This window comes from Streptopelia decaocto (genome assembly GCF_964273445.1).
Source record: "Streptopelia decaocto genome assembly, chromosome: 2".
Lineage (NCBI taxonomy): Eukaryota > Metazoa > Chordata > Aves > Columbiformes > Columbidae > Streptopelia > Streptopelia decaocto.
In genome coordinates, this window is record NC_138655.1 from 39,836,793 (window position 1) to 39,860,836 (window position 24,044).

The window sequence follows — 24,044 nt, forward strand, 5'->3', positions numbered from 1 at the left end:
CTACATTCAGAGTCCATCAAGGGATCTCCCCACCTTTGCGAAATATGAGTTATGTTTAAGAATTATCATCAGTTGATCCATGCACACACTGTTAAAATACTTAAGTCAAAACCAGAAATATGTACTATGAAATAACACTTAAAGCTGGGAAAACTTTGTGGAGGAAAAAAATGAGGATGCCACATACCCTGAGTGATGTGTTAGTGAGATTTTTATAAATGACTAGTCAAAATAAGTTGTGATTGGCTTTGGGACCTTTCAGATCAAAACTATTTATGTAGCGGAGAACATCTATAGTCTAGTATATAAAGATTTGATGGGGTCGTATCTTTTGTCTAAAAGATATGTAGTAGCTGTTTAAATGTAATATGTCATTTGCTAGTTCTATATTTACATGTGTTTAGCTGATATTAAAGTAGAGCAGATACTAGTTAGACATCTACTGATATTTATACTGTATTAATTTGTTCATTTGAAAGCTATTATGTTGTGTTGTATTAAATAACAGACTAAATACGGCACAAAGAGCTTACCACAGGGAAGATGTATTTGTAAAGAAAAAAGTAAGGTTTAACAACTGCCTTTGGAATGTTTTGGGTATACTGCAACCTTCGATACTTTGGCCAGGTTTTAGATATTTTGATTTTAGTTTAAACTTTTCTTCCACTGAGCTTTATTTTAAATTCATTTGTAGTAAATGTTGGTTTTGGTTTAGGGTAGAACAGAACACTTGTTCCAACTGGATGTTGCTGGGAAACTAGGAGACGTTGTGCAAAATCTGCATCAGGTATGTGGTTATTTGCTATGTCTACACATTTTATCACAGCATCTTTTTTGATATTTAATGGAGAACTTTCTCTAAATATTTATTCTCAAGGTGAAATTCTTAGAATATCTGTTTTTAAAATATAGCAGTTGAACACATCTGGTTGTGACATGTTGTAAGCTACCTATATTAGCTTTTGCTATGCAGCATGGTAATGTATGGACAAAGTAATAACATGACAGTAGCAGTGAACAAACGTTTCATACTTCAAAAAGAAATAATAAGAGCTTTTTTAGTACTCTCTCATCAAGAATGCTAAAGCCCCCCCAATTGCTATTGACTTCTGAGCTGTGTGGGAGATCTCTTTGCTCTTTCACTCAAAGCTCATTGTTCTCTAGCTTTACAGGGCTTCTTGTCTGGATAAAATGGGAGACCAAGCTGCCATGGTAAGTATCTGATTATTTCTGATACCACTGTTTAATAATAAAATTCTGATATTGCCATTTAATAATGAAATTCTAATTGCATTTGAATCAGATTGCATTTGAATCTAATTGCATTTTTTTTCCTTCATATTAGATAACTGCTATATTGCAATCGCGCTTGGCTAGAACTTCATTTGATAAAAACAGGTATCTTTCTAATCATTTTCTACTGGGAAATGATTTTCATCTTGTTGATTTAGCCTACTGCATTAGTACTTAATAGGTGCTTGTTTGGGCCAGCGTAAGTTCTCTAATTCAGAGAGTTATCTTCTTTGTATTCTGAACCATCTGGAATGGAGAATGGGAGATACTGTGTTGTGAACATGAACATGTTACTTTTTTATGTCTCCAATCTATTCCATAAATCTGTGAACTCGTTGAAAACTGAGCATCAGGATATGCCAAATAAAGCTCTGTGTAGAAAAGTCAACTGGTTTGCTGCCAGATGGGTGCAGAACGTAGTGCACTCCTTCTGGAGTGCCTGTTAAGGTAGAGGTCTCAACAAAGGACTTTCTTCATGTCTAAAATAGGCTTAGTGAAGTCCCCATTCTGATGTCCCAAGGTTATAGGCTAACCTAAAACCTTTATAAAGAATGTAAGGGTAGCTGTCCCTAAGTAAGATCTGGAGGTAAACTTACTCCCTTTCTTCACTTGTAGATTTCAAAGCATTTCTGAAACGCTGCATATGGAATGTAAAGCAGAAATGGTGACGCCACTGGTGACTAATCCAGGGCATGTGTGTGTTACTGATGCTAACTTGTACTTCCAGCCTCTTAATGGATATCCTGTAAGTGCCTCATAGACTGTCTTGCATATGACATGAGCACGCTGCCCCTCTGTATTTTTCCTCTTAAATGCTCATGGAGCACATCTACCAGAAGACTCTATTTTCAGTTACAATCAGGAGCTCCTTAGTTTTCCTTGGAGCTGTGCTGCTCTATTGGCTTCAGCATATTTCTACTTCTGAGGCTCTACTCTGTGCTAACTTGCCTAAAGTAACCTCCTACTCACAAAGTACAAAATGTCCTTTTCTCATTCTGTATTAATATTAAAGAACACTTTTTGTAACATTTCATTTAAGATAAATGTCTTAATCTTACTCTGTGGTGCTGTTCCTACCTAGTGAGAACTTTATGTATGTTTATATTGGAAGATCTTAGCTGAGTTTTCTATTAAACTGATCATTTCTTTCTCTAGAAGAATACTGTCTGCATGTCACAGACGGATTACTACTTTGAAACTTTGACACAGAAATAGCTGTGATAGTCTTAGCAGGCCACTAATAGACTAAAAGTATGTCCAGACAATGCAAATGTGTTTTGCAACGAAAGATGACAAAATGCCATTTAATTTTTGTCCACCAGGTGGTACCATTGGCAAACAGTTTGCCGTGCAGCCCAGGGGCTTCCTTATTTTTAATACAATTTATTGTATTCTGCTCCTCTCTTGCATGATTATTGTAACAGGCAACAGATTCTCTATTTATTCTTAAACTGCTTTGCTACTCACACAAGAACCAACAGCAAAGACAAGCTTCCTCTTTTTAGTGTAACTGCTTAGCACCATTGTTCCACTGCTAAAATGACATGAGTGGGTACTGTTTTCGTATTACTAGTATCTCTAGGCAAGAGAAACTTGATATTGACTGGAGAGGTTAATGTAGAAGAACGTATACACTCTGGAATATCTCCATCTTTTCTTCCCTCTCCCTAACCCCCCACAGAAACCAGTAGTACAAATAACACTGCAAAATGTGCGTCGCATCTATAAAAGAAGACATGGCCTAATGCCACTGGTAAGCTCAAATATATCTATATTTATTTTTTTTAATGTCTTGCTGTATATATAATTTCTTAAAATGACCAGCTGAAACTGTGTGCATCATTAGGTAGAAGCTACATGTTTCTAAACACTCTGGATTAAGTAGTGAACCGCACTCAAAGATCCTTTCTGGTTTTTAAGTGTTGTAGTTTTCCGTATTGTCAAAAAGATGAAAACAGGAAGAGTGAACCCTGTCAAGGATGAAAAATTTCTTTCATAAGCAGTCAGTGTAGGAGAAGAGAGAAGGGAGTACCTCCAGGGAGCAATTAATTCCATTTATCTCAAACACTTATCTTGGGGTAGAATGAATTGCTCTCTCATGGTGTATTTTCTCTCTGGATTGATTCATGGAGGGAGCTTGATCACTGGTTCAGGTTGCGGCTAATGTGGAGTGATGAGTCCCGCTGTACGTGGCTGAGGGATGGATGATCAGAGTGCTGCAGTGGAACCTCAGTCATGTGCTTTCACTGTTTGCACTGAAATATCAGTCTTGAATAAAATTTTTGTCTCAAGACATTTAAACTAAATAGACATTTAACTCTTGGCTTCACTACATTGACTTAGGACAAAAAAGCATATTACCTGTGCTTAATCAGTCCAGACAGAGCTAATCTATGGACAGCTATAAATCTACATTTGCTCAGTTGAGTGTAAACTGAATGCTTGGATAATAGGACATAGGAAAGGTCAAAATGTTAGACCTTTTTGGCAAAACTGCTACCCAGTTTAAAGTATTAACTTTTAGATTTTAGTAACTGGAATATTCTATTTAAAAAAAAAAAACCCATGAATATTACAGCTTGTCAGTAATTACTCTCATTTACTTTCCCTTCCTCCTTTAACTTCTAAGGGACTTGAAGTATTTTGCACAGAAAATGAGCTATGTTCTGACATCTACTTGAAATTCTACAACTATCAAGATCGAGATGAGCTCTATTTCCTTATTGCGACATACATAGGTTTGCAGTATTTCTTTATTAATGTAGTCTGTAGTACCTTGTGAGGGGAAATTTGTCTGGGTTTTGCTCTGTTGATTTGTGGAAAGAATGAGAGGAATAAACAGATGTATTAACCCTAAAAACTTTTGATAGAAGTAAGCAAAATTCAACGAATGTTGTGAAGCTGCATGTATTCTGTTTGTGTTTGAAGAGCTGAGATAGTATTAAGGTGAAACTAATTGTCTTGATTTGCAACTAGATATGCACTGTTGTTTAATATGCTCCTCCCCCAAAAAGGGGTGGCAAGGGGGAACAAACTCAAACCACTTTATCTTCAAAGCAAAGGGTAAATAAGATTGACTCAACTAAATTGTATTTTGCTGAAAGAATATAGACTAACTTGTGGGTGGATCCCCCCGGCCCCCACTTAAGTCCAAGTAAAAACCCTTTTGAGAATGTTCCTGCAATGGGTGGATTTCCAGGGCACACACAAATACCTGAACTTGCCTTGATGTTAGCAGGGCTTGATGAAGATTACTGTTCTGAAACAATTAAATTTTCATTTCTATTAGATCTTGTATGCATTAAATCCTAGAAAGTAATACATATCTTTTGCAGATCATGAACAGAAACTTCCTAAAAGGCTAGTGTGTCCTGGGGGAAAAAAAAAAGGGAAAAAGCTAGCAGATTTTCTGTGATGCTGCTACAACCGACACACTGAGACTCATGTTTACCATCAATTTTGAAAGTGTTCATGTATTTTATTATTATTTTTTTTACTCTTTGATTATACCACAAGGCTAGTTCTGTTTTAATGAATTTGCTTGAATATCAGTTGACATTTTCCCCACTTCACAAAGCAGAAAGGCCACAAAGAAGTGATCACCTGAGAATCATTTTAGTCTTTTAGATTTAGAAGAAGTAGATTCTGAGGTGATTTTCTCTGTTATTGAAATAACTGCATGCTGTTACCCTGCTTCAGACTTTGTTTTCTGGATAGCTTTCAAAGGTGAAATTTCAAGGTGCAGATGAAGATGATGATGTTGTTGCTGAAGTTCAGAAATAAAAAATGAGTGAGCCCTTTCTCTAAAGGTGTTTGTAGCCCCTCAGTAGCTGTCTCTGACAGCAGAAGATCCTCTCTTTGAAGGTGTTAACACTTTTTGCTGGTATAATTTAAGGTGCTACGGTGAATGGAGGATTGAGTTATATTTTTCCAGCCCATGCTAAGCTAAAATAGAGGCCCACCACATCCTAATCTGAATTCCTTCTAGTTAATAGTTGTAGTGATAATATTAATTTGATGTTCAATAGAAATCCTAATTCTTTAGCTTTGTTTTGTAGCTTTGAGCAGCAAATGGTGGTAAAAGCTATTTAAGGATTTTAAGTAGAAGGAAGAGCAGCCTGTAACACAGATGCAGTGGAACAAGCATACAGAAGTGTGTCGTGTAACGCTTTGTATGGCAAGGATGTGGTTTCACTGCGATTACTTCATGAAGAGGCTGATGATGGTTTGTTGCCATCATACCACAGTTGCAGTCCTTCAATTCTGCTGTTGCAAGTACTTGCCAAAGTGCTGTAAGCTGGATCAATGGAAGGAACAATTAAAAATAACAATAAAACACTTCTCCATGCAAAACCATTCCCCCAGCCCACTATTTCTCTTGCTACTCACAGGACAGACAAAAATAATGATTATGATATCTCTTTAATTTCATTTTAAGCTGGACCAATGGAAGGAACAATTAAAAATAACAATAAAACACTTCTCCATGCAAAACCATTCCCCCAGCCCGCTATTTCTCCTGCTACTCACAGGACAGACAAAAATAATGATTATGATATCTCTTTTAATTTCATTTTAAGATGGAGAGACAGAATGAATATTAGCAGGTCAATTTGTTGTACAGCAGCATACCTTTCTGTTGTAGCTATTGAGCATAGTGTAATGAAGTATTGAATTTATTGAGCAACTGCCTAGTGCTTCAAACAGAAGCTCTGGGTGCATAATTCCTACTTTCTTGAGTGGTAGTCAAGTTTTATCTTCCTTTAGTCTCTCTGTTTCAGTGGTTCTGAAACTGGATCCTACTTGCATACAATGTGACTTCTTTCTAGAAGTCATTGTTAGTGGGCATCCTTAGTTGTCCAGTAGGAAAATATAGTTAATTTTTTCTTGGCTCTAGCAGAACTACTTCTAGAAGTTTGAAGTCTTAAAGGTTGCCTGATTGCCAGGAGAGCTGTTCATGGTCTGCAAATACTTTTCTATACCTCCATAAATCTTTCTTTCCTATCCATTGTTTCCATGTTTGGTTTCAACACTCCTGCATGATTTTTTTTTTGAATGCAATTTAGGCCTGTTTAAACAGATCTTACAAGATGTATAAAGTATGGTAGCTATTGAAACATAAAGTTAACCACTTAATTCTGGCTTGTTCTTTTAAACAACTTTGTCCTTAATCATTTTATAATACCTTGCATAATATTAATCACTGTATAAATTGGGAGCGGAACTCCAAACTTCAAAACTCTTAATGTTTTGTTTTAGAAAATCATATAACAGAGCATACAGCTGAAAGTTATATGTTGCAATGGCAACGAGGACATATATCAAACTACCAGTATCTTCTTCATCTCAACAATCTGGCTGACAGGAGCTGCAACGATCTCTCCCAGTATCCTGTATTTCCATGGATCATAGCAGACTACTCTAGTTCAGTATTAGGTATGTGTATACAAAAAGGCATGTTAGTGTATCATGTCCAACCTGAACTATTTTGGGGCAGGGGGGATGTAAGTTACACTGTGTAAAGTTCATGGTACATCAAAATGCACCTGGTGTTAGCAATCTTGGGTCTTTTCTTGCGCATTTACCCTTACTCTGGAGTTCAGTGGACAAAACACCTCACCTTCTTCTGTTAAATATTTCACTTATCCCATACAGAGTTTGTACCAAGCATCTACTTGATCATTTTGAAAATCTGTGGTCCTGGGCACTCAGACACTTTGTGATTTCAGTAAATGCAAAAGAACCAGTAAAATAGCCTCTTGTGGAACAAGCTGGGTGCATTGAAATATATAGAATCCAGGTGTTCTTTTACAGTTCTCAGCATTGGAAGTTTAAATAAAGAGGCTAACAAGGCTTATGCCTAAATCAAGGGTCTTTATGCAATGTGTGTTGGATGCTTCTCCTTTTGGGGATTCTGTCCCTCAACAAGGAGTAGGGGAATCTTGTGGTGTTCATCAGCGCTGCCTCAGACACTTCAGTCTGACTGTTTGGTGGGGTTTAACTGTAGCGTGACAGAATAGTTAATTAATAGAAAGAAGATTCTAGCTGCTTTTGTGCCCTGGGTAGCAGGATTCATGTTGACTAGGTGATATTAGGTGCAATAGCTGTCACATAGATGTAACTACTGGGTCTTAAGCAAGAGGTTTGAGGTTAAGCCTACTTGAAAGGAAGGCAGTAAGTAGCTGTTTACAGTAAGACTTTCATTCTTTCGTAGTTAAGGAGCAGAGAAAATTACTAGGGGGGACTCTGAGTTTATTTTTTTGTTTGTTTTCTTGTGGCGGTTTTTGTTTGTTTTTTAAAATACTGATTAGAATATATTCTTGTCTAGTAGAAACAACACATTTAACTATGGGTTTTTTATAGATCTGACAAAGCCTGAAACATTCCGTGACCTTAGTAAACCAATTGGTGCCCTGAATAAGGAAAGGCTGGATAGATTATTGGTATGTATATCTTGGCTTTTATGTGTTGCACACTTTGGGCCTTATACATATTGGCAATAAAAGGACCTCTGTGAAGCAAGCTGTGAGAACTATGTAGTTATCTAAAACTAACTATAAACCTTATCAGAAGCAAACTTGCCTATACACATATCACATTTATTTTCAGCTTGATTTCATCAGTGCTGATTTTGTCAGTACTAATTTAAAGTGATTTGAATCCGTTTCCTCTTTCTTAGTACCGCTTCATATGTATGCACTTTTATTTGTTTTACGTCATTTTTCAAATAAAATCCCCAAGTCCATGTAACTATTGTAACTGCATTTCTGTGGCAGGCACTCAGATGCTATAAACATATTTGGAAATATAAAACTTCAAGCCCAGTGGGTTTATATATGTCATGTAAAATACATGTATGAATTAAACAACACAAAGAACTAGAATTCTTAAGTACTTCCTTTTAAGTAAAATGCTGAATTTGAGAGAGAATGCTTCCAAGGAAGGAGATCTGTATCCATGGAGATCAGAGCACCAACTTGAAATTTCCACATGCAGATAATAGTCCACAGACTTTTTCCATTTCTCAAAGTAGTCAGTTGTGGTTTTTTTTTTCCATAAGCAATGAAACATATGGTTACAGGCTTAGAAGGTTCTTGGTTTCTTAGTTTTTAATCCTTTGTATTAAGTCATTGTCGCCTATGGTAAGTTAATTGCTCCAAAACCATTTACAGAATGTAACTGTATTTAATGTTTCAGAATCTTTATTAGTTCTTAATGAAGTATTAGGAAAAAAAAATATCACCAGATTAACTTTTTTATATTGACAAAAAAGATTATTTCAAAATCATAAAGCTTCCTGAGGTTGTGGTGGGAAAGAATATGATTAGTATTAAGTTTCAATAAGAGTAAATAAAGTTTTCTCTCGAAGATCTGACTGTTGCCTCAAACTGTTAGCCACCTCATACATAGTGCAGTAAAAGTAACTTTGTTTAGATGATTATAGGTTTTACAGATCACACCTAGGAGCTTCAGGCAGGAGGGAATCTTCCAGGTTGAATTGAGTCAATATGTTCTTACATCCTCATTAAACTTCACGTGAAACATGAAAAGAAAGTCTTTGCACTCCTTTGAAGTTGAGTCACTGCAGTTACAAGTGAAAATGAGTGGGGAAAAAAAAGCAGAAAACATGATAATTCTGGATGATAAGTTCTAACAATTTTTTTGCCTTATTGATTTACTGATCTGATTAAAGCCAAGTGGTTGTTAAAACTGAGAGGTTTTTTTCTCATTGGAAAAAAATAGGGTAGTCCTAATCTGTGTCTTTACAAAAAAGTAGCAGGTATGTGTTCAATGTTGAGGGAAAGCAGGAGTGCTGATTTTAAACAGACCTCTCTTTCTTCTTTACATGTTGCAGACACGTTATCGGGAAATGCCAGAGCCCAAGTTCATGTATGGGAGCCATTATTCATCTCCGGGTTATGTTTTGTTTTACCTTGTTAGAGTTGGTAAGGCAGCTTTTACGTGCTCTGTGAGCAGACAGCTACCTCCACCGTGGACAAGGTTTGGAGGAAACTGATGGGGTTTTTTTCTTCTCCTTAGCTCCAGAATACATGCTGTGTCTGCAGAATGGAAAGTTTGATCACGCTGACAGAATGTTCAACAGGTTTGTTTACATTTTGTCTGTAACTAGTTTGGTTTTGTTTTCAAATGTGCGTCAAGGGAGTGCAAAGCCTTAAAAAGAATATTTTTTTTAAAGAAATGTTGATTGGTATGTGTTATCTAGTCTTGCAGAAACCTGGAAAAACTGTTTGGATGGTGCAACAGATTTCAAAGAGGTAAATAGCTGGAAAATGATGCGAGTCCTTCTTGGTGTCTGTGCTAAATTTTCTGTTCTTAGATGTCTCCTGTTGATTTGAGAGTTTTGGGGTGGGGTGTGTTTGCTTGTGGTTTTTTTTTAATTTTTGTTGTTTGTGTTTTTTAGTTGTGTAGGTTTTTTTGTTTGTTTTGTTTTAAGGCTCTTGACTGCATTTTATGACTCCTTTAACATTTGTAACTTGTTCCTTCTCTGTAATTTCATGATTGCTTGTCTGTGTTTGCTTTCTGGCTTTTAGTTTGACAGAAGTGTCATTGTGAATGTTATTGCAATAAGTGAGAATTACCAGAGTGGATTAAAGCTGAAAAGATGCAGTTTTATGTATTGTCTGCTGGAATCTTGTAAGGATTTGTTGTATTACATCTGGTTGAACTATAGAAGTATTTTCTTAGTTATTTGAGCCTTATAAAAACTATAACTTGTAGAATACATTGAGAATGATTAGCTGTCAGACAGTAAGTGCTGGTAAATAATGTCTCTTTTATAAGGAGTTTATATAGTGGTACTTTAAAAAAAAAAATCTATCGTTAATCATTAACTATAGTGGTCTTTAAATAGTTGACTTCTGAAACTTTTGTCACCATGCAAGTTTTATTCTAGATTTTTTTCCTTGACTTTTACCTGATGTCTTAAAACTTAGAAGGTACCTGTGCAATGATAATTCTGAAGATACTCTTAGCTATTATGGATCTGTATGTCACATATTACATATTAAAAATACTTATGCCACTCTGAATTTAGCTCAGAGAATTGCCTTTAAGGTAGTCAAGAAGCCTGAATGTAGTTAAGAGGATAATGGGGAGAAGTTTCCAGTGCTTCTTTACTGACAGAGAAGAAAGCCTGGAAAAATTACTACCCAGCTGTGGGGGCTTGACTTAGGAACTTTGATAACTTCTAGGTTTTTACTGATTGTATTCTACTTAAGTGATCAAAGCTAAGCTAATCTCAAAACTTTCTTTTTTTTTTTGGTCTTCCAGTTAATTCCAGAATTTTATGAAAATGATTCTAGTTTTCTAGTAAACAGTTTGAAGTTGGACTTGGGAAAAAGGCAGGGTGGAAAGATGGTTGAAGATGTAGAGCTTCCCCCTTGGGCATCAGGTAATGACACCCAACTTCTTACATTATGAATTAATTCAAGATTATATAGATTCCTGGGATGGTGGTTCTTATCTCAAATTTGCATTCCATTTCCTTTTGAAGGAAATTTTGCTTCAAAACATGATGTAATTAATAGTTGTATTTAATTTTTATAGCAAATTTGAGGATTGGTGTGCAGTGTTGGGTTGGGGTTTTTTTGTTTGGCTGTTTTTTTCAAGAAGGAAGATGAACAGAGATGGATGACAATACTGAATGGGATATCTTCTCCTTTAATTAACCTTTCTCTTGCCAGGTCCTGATGACTTTCTTCAGAAGAGCCAAGAGGCTTTAGAAAGTCAGTATGTATCAGAACATCTTCATGAATGGATTGACTTAATATTTGGCTACAAGCAGAAAGGAAGTGAAGCAGTTGCAGCTCACAATGGTAAATACATACTTTACAGAAACAGGGGAAAAAAAAAAAGGATGCTTTAATTAGGCAGAAATGGTAAATAACAGCATATCTGTAATGCCCGATTTCTTTTGAGTGTTCATAACTATGCTATGAATGCTTGATCCTTAAAGGAAATGCAGTTCTTCGTTACTGGAAATAATCTTATCTAGTAAAATCTGTGGCCTGCGTGGTGACTTGCATCTTTGAAGATGTACTTAAGATGGTAGGCAAGAAGATTCTACACCCCTGCTGTTATTTGCTCACACAGTGTGGTGTGGCAATGTAGTATGGAATTAGTGTTTCCCAGTTGAAAATGGGAGTCTGTAGGGTCTCCACACAAACATGTATTTAACTCTCCTATGCTGTATTTGCAGTGTGAGAATTTAAATGTGATATATTTTTTTATTATTGTTATTTTTCCCCCTGCTCCTGAGAGGACTGGCTAGGGAAAGAAGGGGCTAATGGGTTATAGCTCTTTAGGAGCAAGAATGAAGGAAAAAGTGTGCAGGTGACCCCATTTGTCCTTGGGTACTACCGCAGTAGTATATAGGCCTTTTACTGTACACATGGAAAGTTTCACTGTTTGCAGTCTTATTCTGAAGGTGTAAGTAGCTGTGGTAGATGCTTACAAAAGGAGATGTTGTTATGTGGTTGCTTTGGTGATGTGTTTAATTTATCTAGACCAAATAGTAATATGAATGATGAACGTATTGAGCAGTCTGATATTTAACCACGTATGTTACTACTCAATAAGGAAATGTCTTCTTGGAAAAGAAAGATTAGCAGATCAGACTTATAGGGTGTTTATTCCCGCAGCCCTGATCCTTTTGAAGGATTACAGGTAACAATATTGAGACAGTTTGCACTTAACAAGAAAAAATAGGTTTAAAAATAAGACATTCCTACAACAGTGGGGAGGGAAGGAAAAAGCAGCTCTTCGTTTTCGTTGTCAGTGCTTTCTACTTCCAGGGTAAGATGTGGTTTTTCTTGTTCTGTGTGTGTTTTTGGGCTTTTTTGTTTTGTTTTTTTTCTGTTTTTGTTGTCATTGGGGTTTTTTAATACGCTTCTTCACACGTCCCTAAAACATGATTGGCTGTATTTTAGATTTTTGGAGTTTGGTATCTGATCATACTGTGACCATAAATGTCAGTTACAATGTGCCAGGGCCTTTGAATATTGCAAATTGGCATTTAAATTATGGCACCTATATTTTTCTCTCAAATGAGAGCACTTTTTATACATAATGTACTTCTGCTGCAATGGATTTTTATTAGCATAATGAATTGCCGACACTTAGGTAGATAAGAGAGGCAGAAGGGATCTGTGTGTGAATGAACTTATGTCAAAACATAAGGTAGGTATTGCTTTGCAGAGGCCCCAAAGTAATTCACTGTGTAACTGCTAGCCTCAGAACAAATGAACAAATTACCAGGTAGACCTTTATAATTATTCTTTACTACATTTTGTTACCTGTCTAGAAAATAACCAGAGATCCGATTATGAAACTGTGCTTTTCTTTCTTTCTTTACTGGGGAGGGATAGTATTTAATGAAGCTTAAATAAGTCATCCTTCCTTTATGGAAGGACTGGTTTCTTCTGAAACTTTCTCTGAGTCCTTTAGAAATCCTAAAATATATTCAAGTAAGAAACCCAGGATTAAAACACAAGATCTCAAACTCCACAGCCTGCTGAAACAGCTTAGTTGCTTAAATATAACCAGGCTGAGTAAAAAATACAACTTCTTTTATAGTAGATATGCAAGGCAACGAAAATGAACCTTGAGTATATACATTGTACAAATAAACTTTTTTTTTCCTCCAGTGTTTCACCCATTAACTTATGAAGGAGGAGTGGATTTAAACAGGTAATTAACAAGAATCAGAATGTTTGTGTTAAAGCAGTTAGCTGAATTTCTCAGTATCCAGATTATCTGTGGGCTGTAAAAGTGCTCTGTGTGTGAATGGTGTAACTCTTCGATTTTTATACTCCCAAACATGCAGACAACCAGCATCAGGTTGTCATTTTTAGCATGCATTGAAAGGTTCTTACTCGAACATCTCTTCAGTCTGACTTTTGTGAAATTGCTGTGGTTTTGGTTGGTTGGTTAGGTTTTGTTTGTTTGTTTGTTTTCGTTTTGTTTTGTTTCTTTTAATCTGCAAGTATACTGTCACTGTACATAAACAAAATCATGAAGCTGTCATGACTGTCCATCACATCTCTGGTAAATCAGTTCTGTAAGAATTTGTGATGGCCTGTAGTGCTGTAGTAACTGCATGTGCAGGCTCATGCTTCCAGGGGAGTGGAGGGAAAAAAAAGCACTCGCCTACTTGACTTAATCAAATGTCATGTTTTTGTAAAGTATTATGGACCCCAATGAAAAAGTAGCTCTGCTGACACAAATCTTGGAGTTTGGACAGACGCCAAAACAGTTGTTTACGATTCCTCATCCCCGAAGGATAATACCGAAGTTGAAAAGTTTGTCTCGAACATCTAGTCACAGCGTTTCCATAGCTGAATCTCCAGGTAAATGTATAACAGATAAACTGATGATGTAATGGATTTGTAATTTTGAGAAGTTCCATATCTTTCTCCCACAGGATCTCATTATATAACTCTCTTGGCTACTTTCCCTGTAAGACAATTCAGAATAGATCCATGAACTGTTAAAGGAAATCTGACAATACCAGCTTGGAATTTGAAAACAGGGATGTTGTGCTGCATTTTTGCCTTCTGTTCATGTGGTCTCCTCTGGGACTGCTCAACCTCTGCTTTTGAAGTTGTGGAAGGTCCATCACCCCTGGCCTTTCATGGCACATCAAAATCAAGTTAATAATGACAACAGCTCCAATGACCATATCTGCAGGCATTCTAAATGATGTAAAGATCTGTTCAGTTTTTGGAACAGGGATGTCTTTGGAGTGGCTTGGTCTAAATAAACCCTAAGAACTTAAATTAAGCATCCAAATGTCTTACCTTTTCCATGACTTGGATGAAAATCTGTAAAGAAAGTACTGTTTTCCCTAGATACTGTGTAGGGACTATGTTGACTGAATAACTGTCTTCAAGACAAGTGTATGCGTGTGTATATATATATATATATATATATATATATATATATATATATATATATATATGAAAGCTGAGGACAGGCTAGAGCAGGTCAAGAGAAGGGCTACAAAGATGATCAAAGGACTGGGAAGTCCGCCATATGATGAAAGGCTGAGAGAACTTTTCCATTGGGAAAGTTCTTGATACCTCCATGGAACACCAAAACATCTCTGCTGAAAAGTCCTTCGTTTGGGATGTTGTGTGGTGTTGTTGTTTTGTTTGTTTGTGTGCGTTTCTTTTTTGTTTGTGCGGGTTTTTTTTTTTTTGTTTCCCCATATTGGAAATGTATTCGGTAAAGTCTCCAGTTTAATAGCCCTAGTTTGAGGAGAAAAATAATATTTTTGACTGTGTAAGGCTGTGCATTCAGGAAGAGATTTGGAAAATAGTGATCTTGTCGCTCTCTGCATTAGCCAAAAATTCTTACTCCTTGGAACTCTGCATGATATCTGTACTTTCATATTTATGTTTGCAACTTCAGCTACCTAGTTATTTGAAGTCTTTTTATTTTCTATTTGTGATGAAACTTTATTGTGGCATTTTATTGCAGTTTCTCCAAATGAGGAGTCTTTTGAAGATTTGACAGAAGAAAGTATAACACTTGCTTGGAACAATATTGCCAAACTAAAATTAGATGAGCAATATAAAATTCACAAAGAGTAGGTACTATTCTTTTCACAGCCAAAATTGTTCTATTTAATGGGGGTGGGGGTGGTATCTGCGTGTCAAGCTGAATGATGGGTTAGGGTCTAAGGTAAATATTTTCCTTTGTGGAACAGCTATTGATTTGATTGTGTAAAATGAGTTTGAGTATATGATGGGTTATCAATCCAGAAAAGGTATTTATCAGCTTGATTTTTTTTTTAATTATTTTTTGTTCCTAATTCAGCAGATATTGATTACCCTTCTCTAAAACAGTGATAGCAGCAGCCAAAGTCTTCCATTTATGTATTTATCTATGTATAATCCCAGGATGACCTCACTTCTTCATCTTGCTTGATTTGAAAGCTTAAACCTCTTAAATTCATCTACCATATACCTTGAGCTGCTGCTGTATGAGCAGTTTGCCAAGTCTCCAGCTACAAGTTTTCAGTTAATCCAGATACAAAACTACCGTTCTGATGGATTCCTGGGGAGCTGTGAGTTGGCAGGGGCACTTCAGGTGAACTTTGGAAATACCTAACAATGCACAGCAGCAGCTGTATTTTAAAGAACAGATTTTCCTTTGGCCCCTTCCCTTGTCCTAGTGGCTGGACTAGTAGCAGGGTTTCTTGCTACCTGAAGTGCAACTACTTTCTTGGTGGCTGTAACTCAATCTAGAAAAGAAATATTTTCTTGTCTATAAAACAAGGTAATATTTGTAGTGAGAAAGGGTCTCTGTTACCAGATTTGTTAGGGTTAGGAAAACCTTGATCCTGAAAACAGACTGGAATTTCAGCTTCTGATTTATTTTTTTTTAACCTGAAGACTGCTGAGGGAAAAAAACAAACAAATAGAAGCAGAACTGTATAGCAGAATTTTGGCTGTGCAGAATGCTCTGTGCTTCCTAATAACTAGTTCCCTGACGTAATTTATGTGTCTAAATTTCTAAACTATGTTGACTTCGCCAATGTCAAGTTTGAGGAGAAAAGACATGCAAGTTCTGATTTCTGACATACGAGGTGTTCAGTATCTGCTTGTAGGCAGGTTCCTGACTTCTTGTAGCTCATCCTGAATTGGAAAGACTGAATGTGAAACTATTTGTTCGCTCATGTGGCCATGGTCATTCTGATGAGGGTGAAGTTCTTGAAGAACAATATGGGAACCTGTACTGGTGTTTCACATATTATGTCAAGGTATATTTTTGTCTCTAGGCATATAACACACCATTGTAGTGCTTTTCATCTCTTTGCATGTCTTAGCTCTTACAGAGATCAAAGAATGACTTTCAACTGTAGTTGATTTGCAGTAGAGTGGTTTAAGTTTCAAAACTTGTGAAATGACCTATAAGCTTACTTGTATTAAACAGGGCAATCACTGGAATAGCAGTCACTTGCAGTGGGTCGTCTGTTTTCACTACTTCCCAGGGTAAGTATTATTGCAGAGGTATTTACTAGAACCTGCAGTGTAAATGCAGGCTAATGTTTTGTGAACAAAATAGCATGAAACTCTGAAATGTAGTTAAGATTGAATCCCATTAATATCTTCCCTGAGAGCAAAATGAAGACATTAAAGGGGATATTTCTGGAATCACTGAGTTCTAGGTTTTTTACAGGCATGAAAGGAGTGGCCCTAATCTTTTGCCAAAAATCAAGATTCTTGTTTTCACTTCATGCTCAGTTCCTTCTCACTGTTTGAGGGAATTTCAGTGTTTGAGTGGAGGTTACTTCTGCTTGGCTTTTGGATCATTGCCTTTACAAGTCACCTATTATAGAAATGAAGTTAAACATATATTTCCTGTAATTATATAGTTTAAATTCATTATTTTTTTAGGTTTTAGACCACTTTGATTCACTGATTTCAATATTATCTATATCTAGGCTTAGGAAGTTGGTAATTTCTCTTTTTAGATACCAGAATTACCTTAGATGGGCATGAGGAAGTCCAGCTGTAACTAGTTCCAGGCTCAAGTCAAAAGCTTTTTTTTATAAGGGTTTCTCAAAGACTATGAGAAACCTGTACCTGCTTTTCCTAGTAAGATATCTGAATATTCAAACAGGAGCAAAATTACTAGCTTCTATAATATGAGACAGTTCTTTTATCTTCTATTTTGTCCATTATCCCCAGATTCAACTTTGAAGATGTTTTCCAAAGAATCAAAAACAATCCAGAGAAGTGTGTCCTTTTCAAACATGGTAAGTTGCTGTTGAAATAAAAACAAGATCACTGGGAACCTTCTGAGAGCTACTCAGAGAAATGGCTCTTGGCACTACATCACTGTCTCTTTTCTTCCCCTGCCCACTCAAATGGATTGTGTGTGAATAATTCAGCAGAGTGAACTGAAACTCTTGTCAGGCCTCCAGGGAGACAGAGAGCATTCTGCAAACATGGACAGGGAGAATTAAATGGCTGCACTTTACTTCTGCACTATAATAGTTCTGTTCTGAGTTGCCCTGCTATCCAGGGAAGGTCTCATGGTAGACAAAGCTAATTTGGCATGAGCAGAGGAGTCTTCCTGAACAACCTTGAATTGCCATTGGGACCAGGATCACAAAGCTTAAATTCCACCCACATGCTCAGATCCAGCATTGCCTTGCTGCTCCCAAGTGTTTGAAGGCTGCAAGTCAGCTGGCAGAAAAGAACAAAGCACAGGGAACAGAATCCATGCTGGGGAAGTTTGAGCCATCCTTCCCCAATGAGCAGTGATCTCAGCAACCTCCGAACAACATTTTTCCCCTGCTTCTGAAACAGAACTTGGAAAGAGATTCTATATTGGATTTTCTGTGCCTGAGCACAGACCTGGGTCATAGAGATTAATTCCCAGTTGTCATGTTCAGAGTCCTTTATTGAGGCAAGACACTAGCATATGTCAGCCTTCTCTGTACCCTCATCTCTAGGGGGAACAAAAAAGGCAAGTGGGATGCTCAGACAGAAGCCATAGCATGCCCCAACAGGTCCCCAAATAAGTTACAGGAGCAGGACCCTCTGGTCTGCCATGGCACACAGCAGGTAAATCTAGATACAGCAATTCCTCATGCTTTAGCCAAGGTAAATTTAGGAATGTCGCTTCTTGATACTGTAAAAAGGGAGCTCTTTGCCTAGGCTAAAAGTCAGCTTTTCCTGTGGAGGCCTTGTATACTTTTTTTTTTTTTAATTGCTGTTCTCCTCTCTGTAATTTGAGTGCTGATCTGTTGCAGCAGTGCTAGAAGCAGTAGTCTTTTTACAGTCCAGGAGCATACTGTTTTTTAGAACAAATATAAAACATGACTAGTAATGATACTAGTAGAAGCACTGGGCTGATTTTTCTTTCCCCTTGCTGCTTCCAGTGATGGTAATGTAGCTAAGCAGCTGTTTATAAAGGATGTTAGAAAATGTTTCATGCTGAGAATAGTAGGAATTAGATTTGTTGTTTGAAAGAGCTGAGCTGATAAGTAACAGTCATGGAGAAGAAACAGGAAAAAAACCATTCATTTTTACTTTCTGTTAGCTGCCTACATCTAGAATTGACAGTAGCTTACAAGCTGAAGAGCTGACCTAGTTTCTCCTAAGTAAGGAATTACATGCCACGTAATTTTGAAAAAGGAGGTCCAACGGTTCTGCATGTTTCTGAACTTCAGTGCTCCCTTTATATTTACCGGGAATTAAGTATTCTTGCTGTCCAACAGTAAGGTTTTGCTTGATTAGTGTCCATAGAACACCTGTATGTGGTTTGTATAGAAGATAAAAATGCTTCTTGTTATCCAAAAGCATGTTAATGTACTTCTGTTTGATTTGACATAAGAAATTGAACACAGTTTTGTTTTTTTTTTTCTTACAGGCTTTGTCATCTTGTCTAACCTTACCAGGAGATACCACTGTCATAAGTTCTTCATGGGACAATCATATGTGTGTATTTACTTCCTTTTGACTTTATTGAATTACATTGTATACCTTGGTTGTCATATTTATGGTTTTAGATAAAGATACAGAAATTCATTGTTAAAACACAGTGTCTATATTTTTAGTTTTTTCAGTACATTCTGTTAGAAACTGTAGAAGCAAAGTTATTTCATCTATTTAGAAAAAAAAAAGTTTAAGTTTTCTGAAGACATAATGCCTTTATATCCTCTTCCTGTTAGATATTTTTATTCAATTGCATTTGGAAGACAGCAAGACATCTTAATGGGACATGATGATGCAGTCAGTAAGATCTGTTGGCGTGATGGGCGTTTATATTCTGCATCTTGGGATTCCACTGTGAAGGTTTGCATATGAGATTTTTATACTTCAATAACTATTTAAAGCCAGCGCTTTGTAATATTGATGCAGGCAGATGCTTTGGAGTGGATGTGCCTGGTGTATTAGAACAATTACTTAGCTAGTATCACATTGAGTTTATTTCTAGAATTTCTTCTTCATATAGCTTTTTCTCAATTTTGTTTCAAAGCTAAAGGGTTACTTTAAAGAAATGTCATTGATTCTAACTTACTCTAAATGTGGGGGGTTTGGAGGAAAACTCTATTTGTTGGAGGATATGGAGTGTTTTGTGATCTTGACTGATGGTTCTGTTTGAGTGAAATAGGCTTCTAAAATGTTTAAGTTTAATAGTTTTGTAGCTTATGTTCTTCAGCTAAGTGGACCAGGAGCTTGCTAATCTGAAGAGCATGCCTACAGTTAGGTGGAAAGATAATTTGGAAGTTAGAGACAGGAAAGAATTTCCCAAAGCCTTCTACGTATGGCTTTTTGGTAAGTATACATTCAGTACAGTGATACACCCATATTTAGGTAGGCTTCTGTAAGCTACCTGGAATCAGCATAATCATGTTTAATATGTGGTTCTGCTTAGGGTAAACAAGTTCAGGTGCCATTTATTGTTCTGTGTTCTGCCACGTAGGCAAGGCCCACAGCTGACATGAGCCGCCCTCCTTGTGATGTGAGAATTCAGTACTGAAGAAACTCACCCAGAGTTACATTAATGCTTCCGTGAGTGAACTTAAAATATCTGTGTTGTAGGTGTGGCACTGTGTTCCCGGAGAGATCTCGAGCAATAAAAAGCACCACTTTGAACTGCTTGCGGAGTTAGAACACGATGTTAGCGTAAGTATGTGAATAGAGATATAGTATTTCAGAATATGGAAGTTAATTGCTCATTAAAATAAAAGTCAATATCTAGTGTTAAGGCACAAGGATTGGGTTAGAGGGCTGAGGGCTTGTGTTGTTTTGGGAAGTGTGTGTAGGGGGTTTTCGTTTTATGGGTTCATTTTTTCAGTCTGTGTCCTGTGGCAGTGTCCTCTGCTTCCTTGGTTGAAAAGTCCACACCTGGCAACTGAAGCAACAGCATAAACAGTGGTTTCTTAATTTACTTTGCTCAGCTTGTATGTACGTAGTTCCAGGGGATAACAGGGAGGGCTGAGATTTTTGTTTGTTTGTTTGTTTGCTTCTTTGTTTTTGAAAACAGACCAATATTTTCCAGGTATTTTCATTGTTACTGCTTCTTTTTAATGTATCTTTGCCAAAGGCAAGCAAATGAAAAGGAATGAGTTGTTTACCATGCTATAAAGTATATTACTGAATTTCAATGTAAATATATAAACACATTGTGTGCAGTGAATCATAAACATGTAACTGCACACTCTTATTTATAGCCTCTTACGTCACTCTAGTAGGATATTTATTAATAGATTTACTATGTGTTAAACCTTTTTAATATTGAGATTTTTAAACAGGTCACAACATAGGCTCATACTGAAATAGTTCTGGTAACATGTAAGAACTGTACCCAAGAGAATTGGAAACAACTGACAGTCAGGAAGTTCTTCAAAAGTAAAGAAGAAAGTCTTCCATCTAGATGGGTACTAAAAGTAGTCTGAAATGTCAGTTTGCATTTCTGATTCTTCAAAGAAAAAGCATTTTAAAATATCATCAAAGGCACCAATCATATACTTTTTATAGGCACAATTTTTAATAATTTTACTTAATAAGGATGTTACATAATTAAATGTAAAAGCTTTTTGTAAATGAAATGCCATCTTATGGATAATAGGCTTGCTTTGTGTATGTTTAAAACCTGTCTCAATAATAGAAAAATCATGGGATGTTTAACTTCCTAGGTAAATACAATTGACCTTAATGCTGCAAATACTATACTAGCATCTGGAACCAAAGAGGGTACCATCAGTGTGTGGGATGTTACTACAGCAACGGTGCTGCACCAGTTGCCATGTCATTCTGGGACTGTGTTTGATGCTGCTTTTAGTCCTGGTACGTTGGATTTTAATTTTTGATATGTTTGGAGATTCAAAAGGAATCTCATTCTTGATATCATATAATATACCTTTGTTATTGGAATTACTACTTTAAGGGGGATGGTGAGATGTTTTGGATTAACAAGCATCTCCATTACAAGAAATTTCTTAGTTATACACAAGGCCATACTGGACTATAGACCAGTTGAATAGACTCTGAACCGATTTTGTTTATCATTGCTTGCTTTAAGACTTAATTTACAGTATGCTATCTATAAGTAAGTGGGTCAGGCAATGTCACATCTAACGTGCTGGACCACAGACTGCTTCGGGAACTAGAACTGAATGTCTAAACATGCTTTTCTGTTGTTGTTTCTTTTGGTTGCTTTTCTGCTTTTGTACAGACAGCAGACATCTACTCAGCACAGGAGAAGACTGTTGTTTTAAAGTAATAGACGTACAAACTGGAATGCTTATATCTTCAGTAACTGCTGATGAGCCACAGAGGTAATTCTGAGAACAATTATGATTATGAAGCTGTGTGGCCGACTCAGTTAACTGTGGAAATGCTTGATTGTTGGTGGTAGCAGAATGGAAAGGGCAGGAATACTGGCAACTTTGTTTTATCAAATTACTTTTGAAAGTGCAAAGGCTGACACTCTACCATGTTGTGCAATTATGGTCAAACTTTCCAAATTGGGACAAAATCTGTATCTATATAAATAACTTGCATTCTTTCAACAACTTTAACTTCCATAAAAGATGATGAGAACTGTAGCTAAGCAGCTCTTCCAGCAGCTCAGCTACTGAAATTTCTAACAAGTAGACAGTTCTCTTACTTGAATCACCTCTGTCAACAGTCTTTATTTTGGTTGGGTTTGGGTTTTTCTTCCTTTTTGTTTTGATAATCTAGGTAAAGATTGGCTGTTACAAAGAGTGATCACTTTTTCCACAAAGCAAAATGCATAGAGTTCTCTATGGTTTATCAGGAAAACAAATTGAATGCTTACTCAGTTACTGGAGTGAAAGCGTGGCAGCCAGACACAGAGTACACTTGCTTTCTTGTGTGCGTATATACCTAAATATATATGCATATGCATGTGTCTATATATTTTTTTTCTTTATCTATTTCTCCAAAAGTCCTCTTTGCACTTCACGTAACTTTTGGGAACATGAAGCGACAGAAGTGAAAGTGGTGGTTCATGAAAGCACTTGGGAACTCACGCATGTACAGCTGACCTGGTCCTCCTCTGTTATGAGAACGTTTCCTCCTCCTGCCAGGGAAAGTTCTGGCTGGGCCTAGGGCAGTCAGAGAAGCAAGTTTGGGTCATGACCCTTTAAAATAATTTGGGAATAACCTTTCCAGAAAGACTGTGAAAGAGTAGAGTTTCCTTCATTTTCATACTTACATTTTCAATTATTTTTTGGCTTAGTCAGTTTGGAAATGTTCAGCACTTATTATACAAAAGCTTGAAGTGAACTGATTTCAGACTTGCTTGCAGGTGCTTCAAATGGGATGGAAATACCATATTGTCGGGAAGTCAGTCTGGTGAACTACAGATTTGGGACCTTCTTGGAGGAAAAGTTGTTGAAAGAATCAAAGGACATACAGGTATGCTTGAACTATTCATATTCTCAAATTGAGTGGAAGGTTCCTATTTTCCAGATCTGTTAGTACTGAAAAGTTTGAGAGTCATCTGCTCAGTGAGTGGGTTGTTGTTGATATTAGTGTTAACTTGGAACACTAGAACTAGAAGTAGGTCCACATGAGCCTCCAAGGAAATTTTGTAGCAGTGGAGGAATATTGCTGTTCACAAGACTGACCAAAGGTAAATGCCTTAAGATTTTTCTAATTCACACAACATCACAAAAGTCAATATTTTTCTACCTCATGGCCCTAATAAAGTGTAGTATAGGCTGCACTATATACTTTGTCAAATTTCATCAGGACTGCGAGTCTAACAACAGGTTAAGTGCACTAGAGAAATTGTTTTGGATGGGGTTTTACAGGCTTCTTAAATGCATCTGTATAGTCTTCAGTACATTAGCAACCCGGATGCATGAAGGAGAAAAACTACATCAGTTTTATTCAGTTTGTTTTTCAAGGCTGCCTTCATGAACAGTTAGTTCAAACTTCCCTACTATAAGCTTGTATTTGACCTGTATAGAGATCATTCTGTAGCTGGAGGAATGTTTAGAAGTGGGCTTCTAGGCATAAGCTAGATGTGAATACACCATTAATACAAGAAGTCCAAATGGTGGAGTGAAAAATCTAGAGAAACCTCCTCCTGTTGTCTCCATGAATCCCTTAGCCAGTGTGCCATCTGCATTCTACGCTGCCACTGATGTTGTCCCTCCGGTACCCAGAGTCAGCAGAGGCCACGTACCATGAGATCATTACTGTGAAAAAGAGCAGCCACCTCGCAGCCTACTAAAATTCTTCTCAGCATATGTGGTGTGAGTGTAATCCAAACTAATGATCAGATGATCCTAAACTCTTAAAAAGGTCTGTTCCATCACCTTGAGTACCATTTGCATTTGGATTTACTTGTTTGTTTGGTTTTCTTTCCCATAGGTGCTGTAACATCCATGTGGATGAATGAACAGTGCAACAGTGTTATTACAGGAGGGGAAGACAAACAAATCATGTTCTGGAAACTGCAATACTAAGAAGTGCCTTTCCCTCCAGATATTAAAATGAACTCTTATTTTAAACCAAACCTTTTAAAGGAACTTTAAAAGTGTGCAATGATGGATGCTGAAGTTCGACCAGATAGGAAGCTTTGTTCAGCTACAACTTTCTATGTTATGGTGACTTCACTGAGAGCTCTTAACTTCCCTAGTGTATGCATTTGTTTTTCATGGACTATTATGCTGAAAATGCTTGTCTAAAATTATATCTGAGATGAAATTAAAGACCTATTTTTCTGTAATTAAA

The 24,044-nt window shown here is 36.8% G+C and overlaps 1 protein-coding gene across 1 annotated transcript in view; it reads left to right on the plus strand.

The window, feature by feature from the left end:
* NSMAF (neutral sphingomyelinase activation associated factor) overlaps window positions 1–24,044 on the plus strand; it is a 39,579-nt gene extending 15,535 nt beyond the window's left edge. The window contains exons 7-31 of the mRNA XM_082044075.1: window positions 716–787; window positions 1,165–1,212; window positions 1,346–1,398; window positions 1,909–2,038; window positions 2,975–3,046; window positions 3,923–4,031; window positions 6,553–6,729; window positions 7,657–7,736; window positions 9,149–9,239; window positions 9,334–9,397; window positions 9,518–9,569; window positions 10,585–10,705; window positions 10,998–11,129; window positions 12,960–13,002; window positions 13,498–13,661; window positions 14,794–14,902; window positions 16,252–16,310; window positions 17,010–17,077; window positions 18,700–18,767; window positions 19,001–19,124; window positions 19,875–19,958; window positions 20,972–21,122; window positions 21,511–21,613; window positions 22,609–22,718; window positions 23,682–24,044. Of these exons, the coding sequence (XP_081900201.1) occupies window positions 716–787; window positions 1,165–1,212; window positions 1,346–1,398; window positions 1,909–2,038; window positions 2,975–3,046; window positions 3,923–4,031; window positions 6,553–6,729; window positions 7,657–7,736; window positions 9,149–9,239; window positions 9,334–9,397; window positions 9,518–9,569; window positions 10,585–10,705; window positions 10,998–11,129; window positions 12,960–13,002; window positions 13,498–13,661; window positions 14,794–14,902; window positions 16,252–16,310; window positions 17,010–17,077; window positions 18,700–18,767; window positions 19,001–19,124; window positions 19,875–19,958; window positions 20,972–21,122; window positions 21,511–21,613; window positions 22,609–22,718; window positions 23,682–23,776 (2,379 nt within the window). The 3' untranslated portion in view covers window positions 23,777–24,044. The remainder of the gene's footprint in view (window positions 1–715; window positions 788–1,164; window positions 1,213–1,345; window positions 1,399–1,908; window positions 2,039–2,974; window positions 3,047–3,922; window positions 4,032–6,552; window positions 6,730–7,656; window positions 7,737–9,148; window positions 9,240–9,333; window positions 9,398–9,517; window positions 9,570–10,584; window positions 10,706–10,997; window positions 11,130–12,959; window positions 13,003–13,497; window positions 13,662–14,793; window positions 14,903–16,251; window positions 16,311–17,009; window positions 17,078–18,699; window positions 18,768–19,000; window positions 19,125–19,874; window positions 19,959–20,971; window positions 21,123–21,510; window positions 21,614–22,608; window positions 22,719–23,681) is intronic.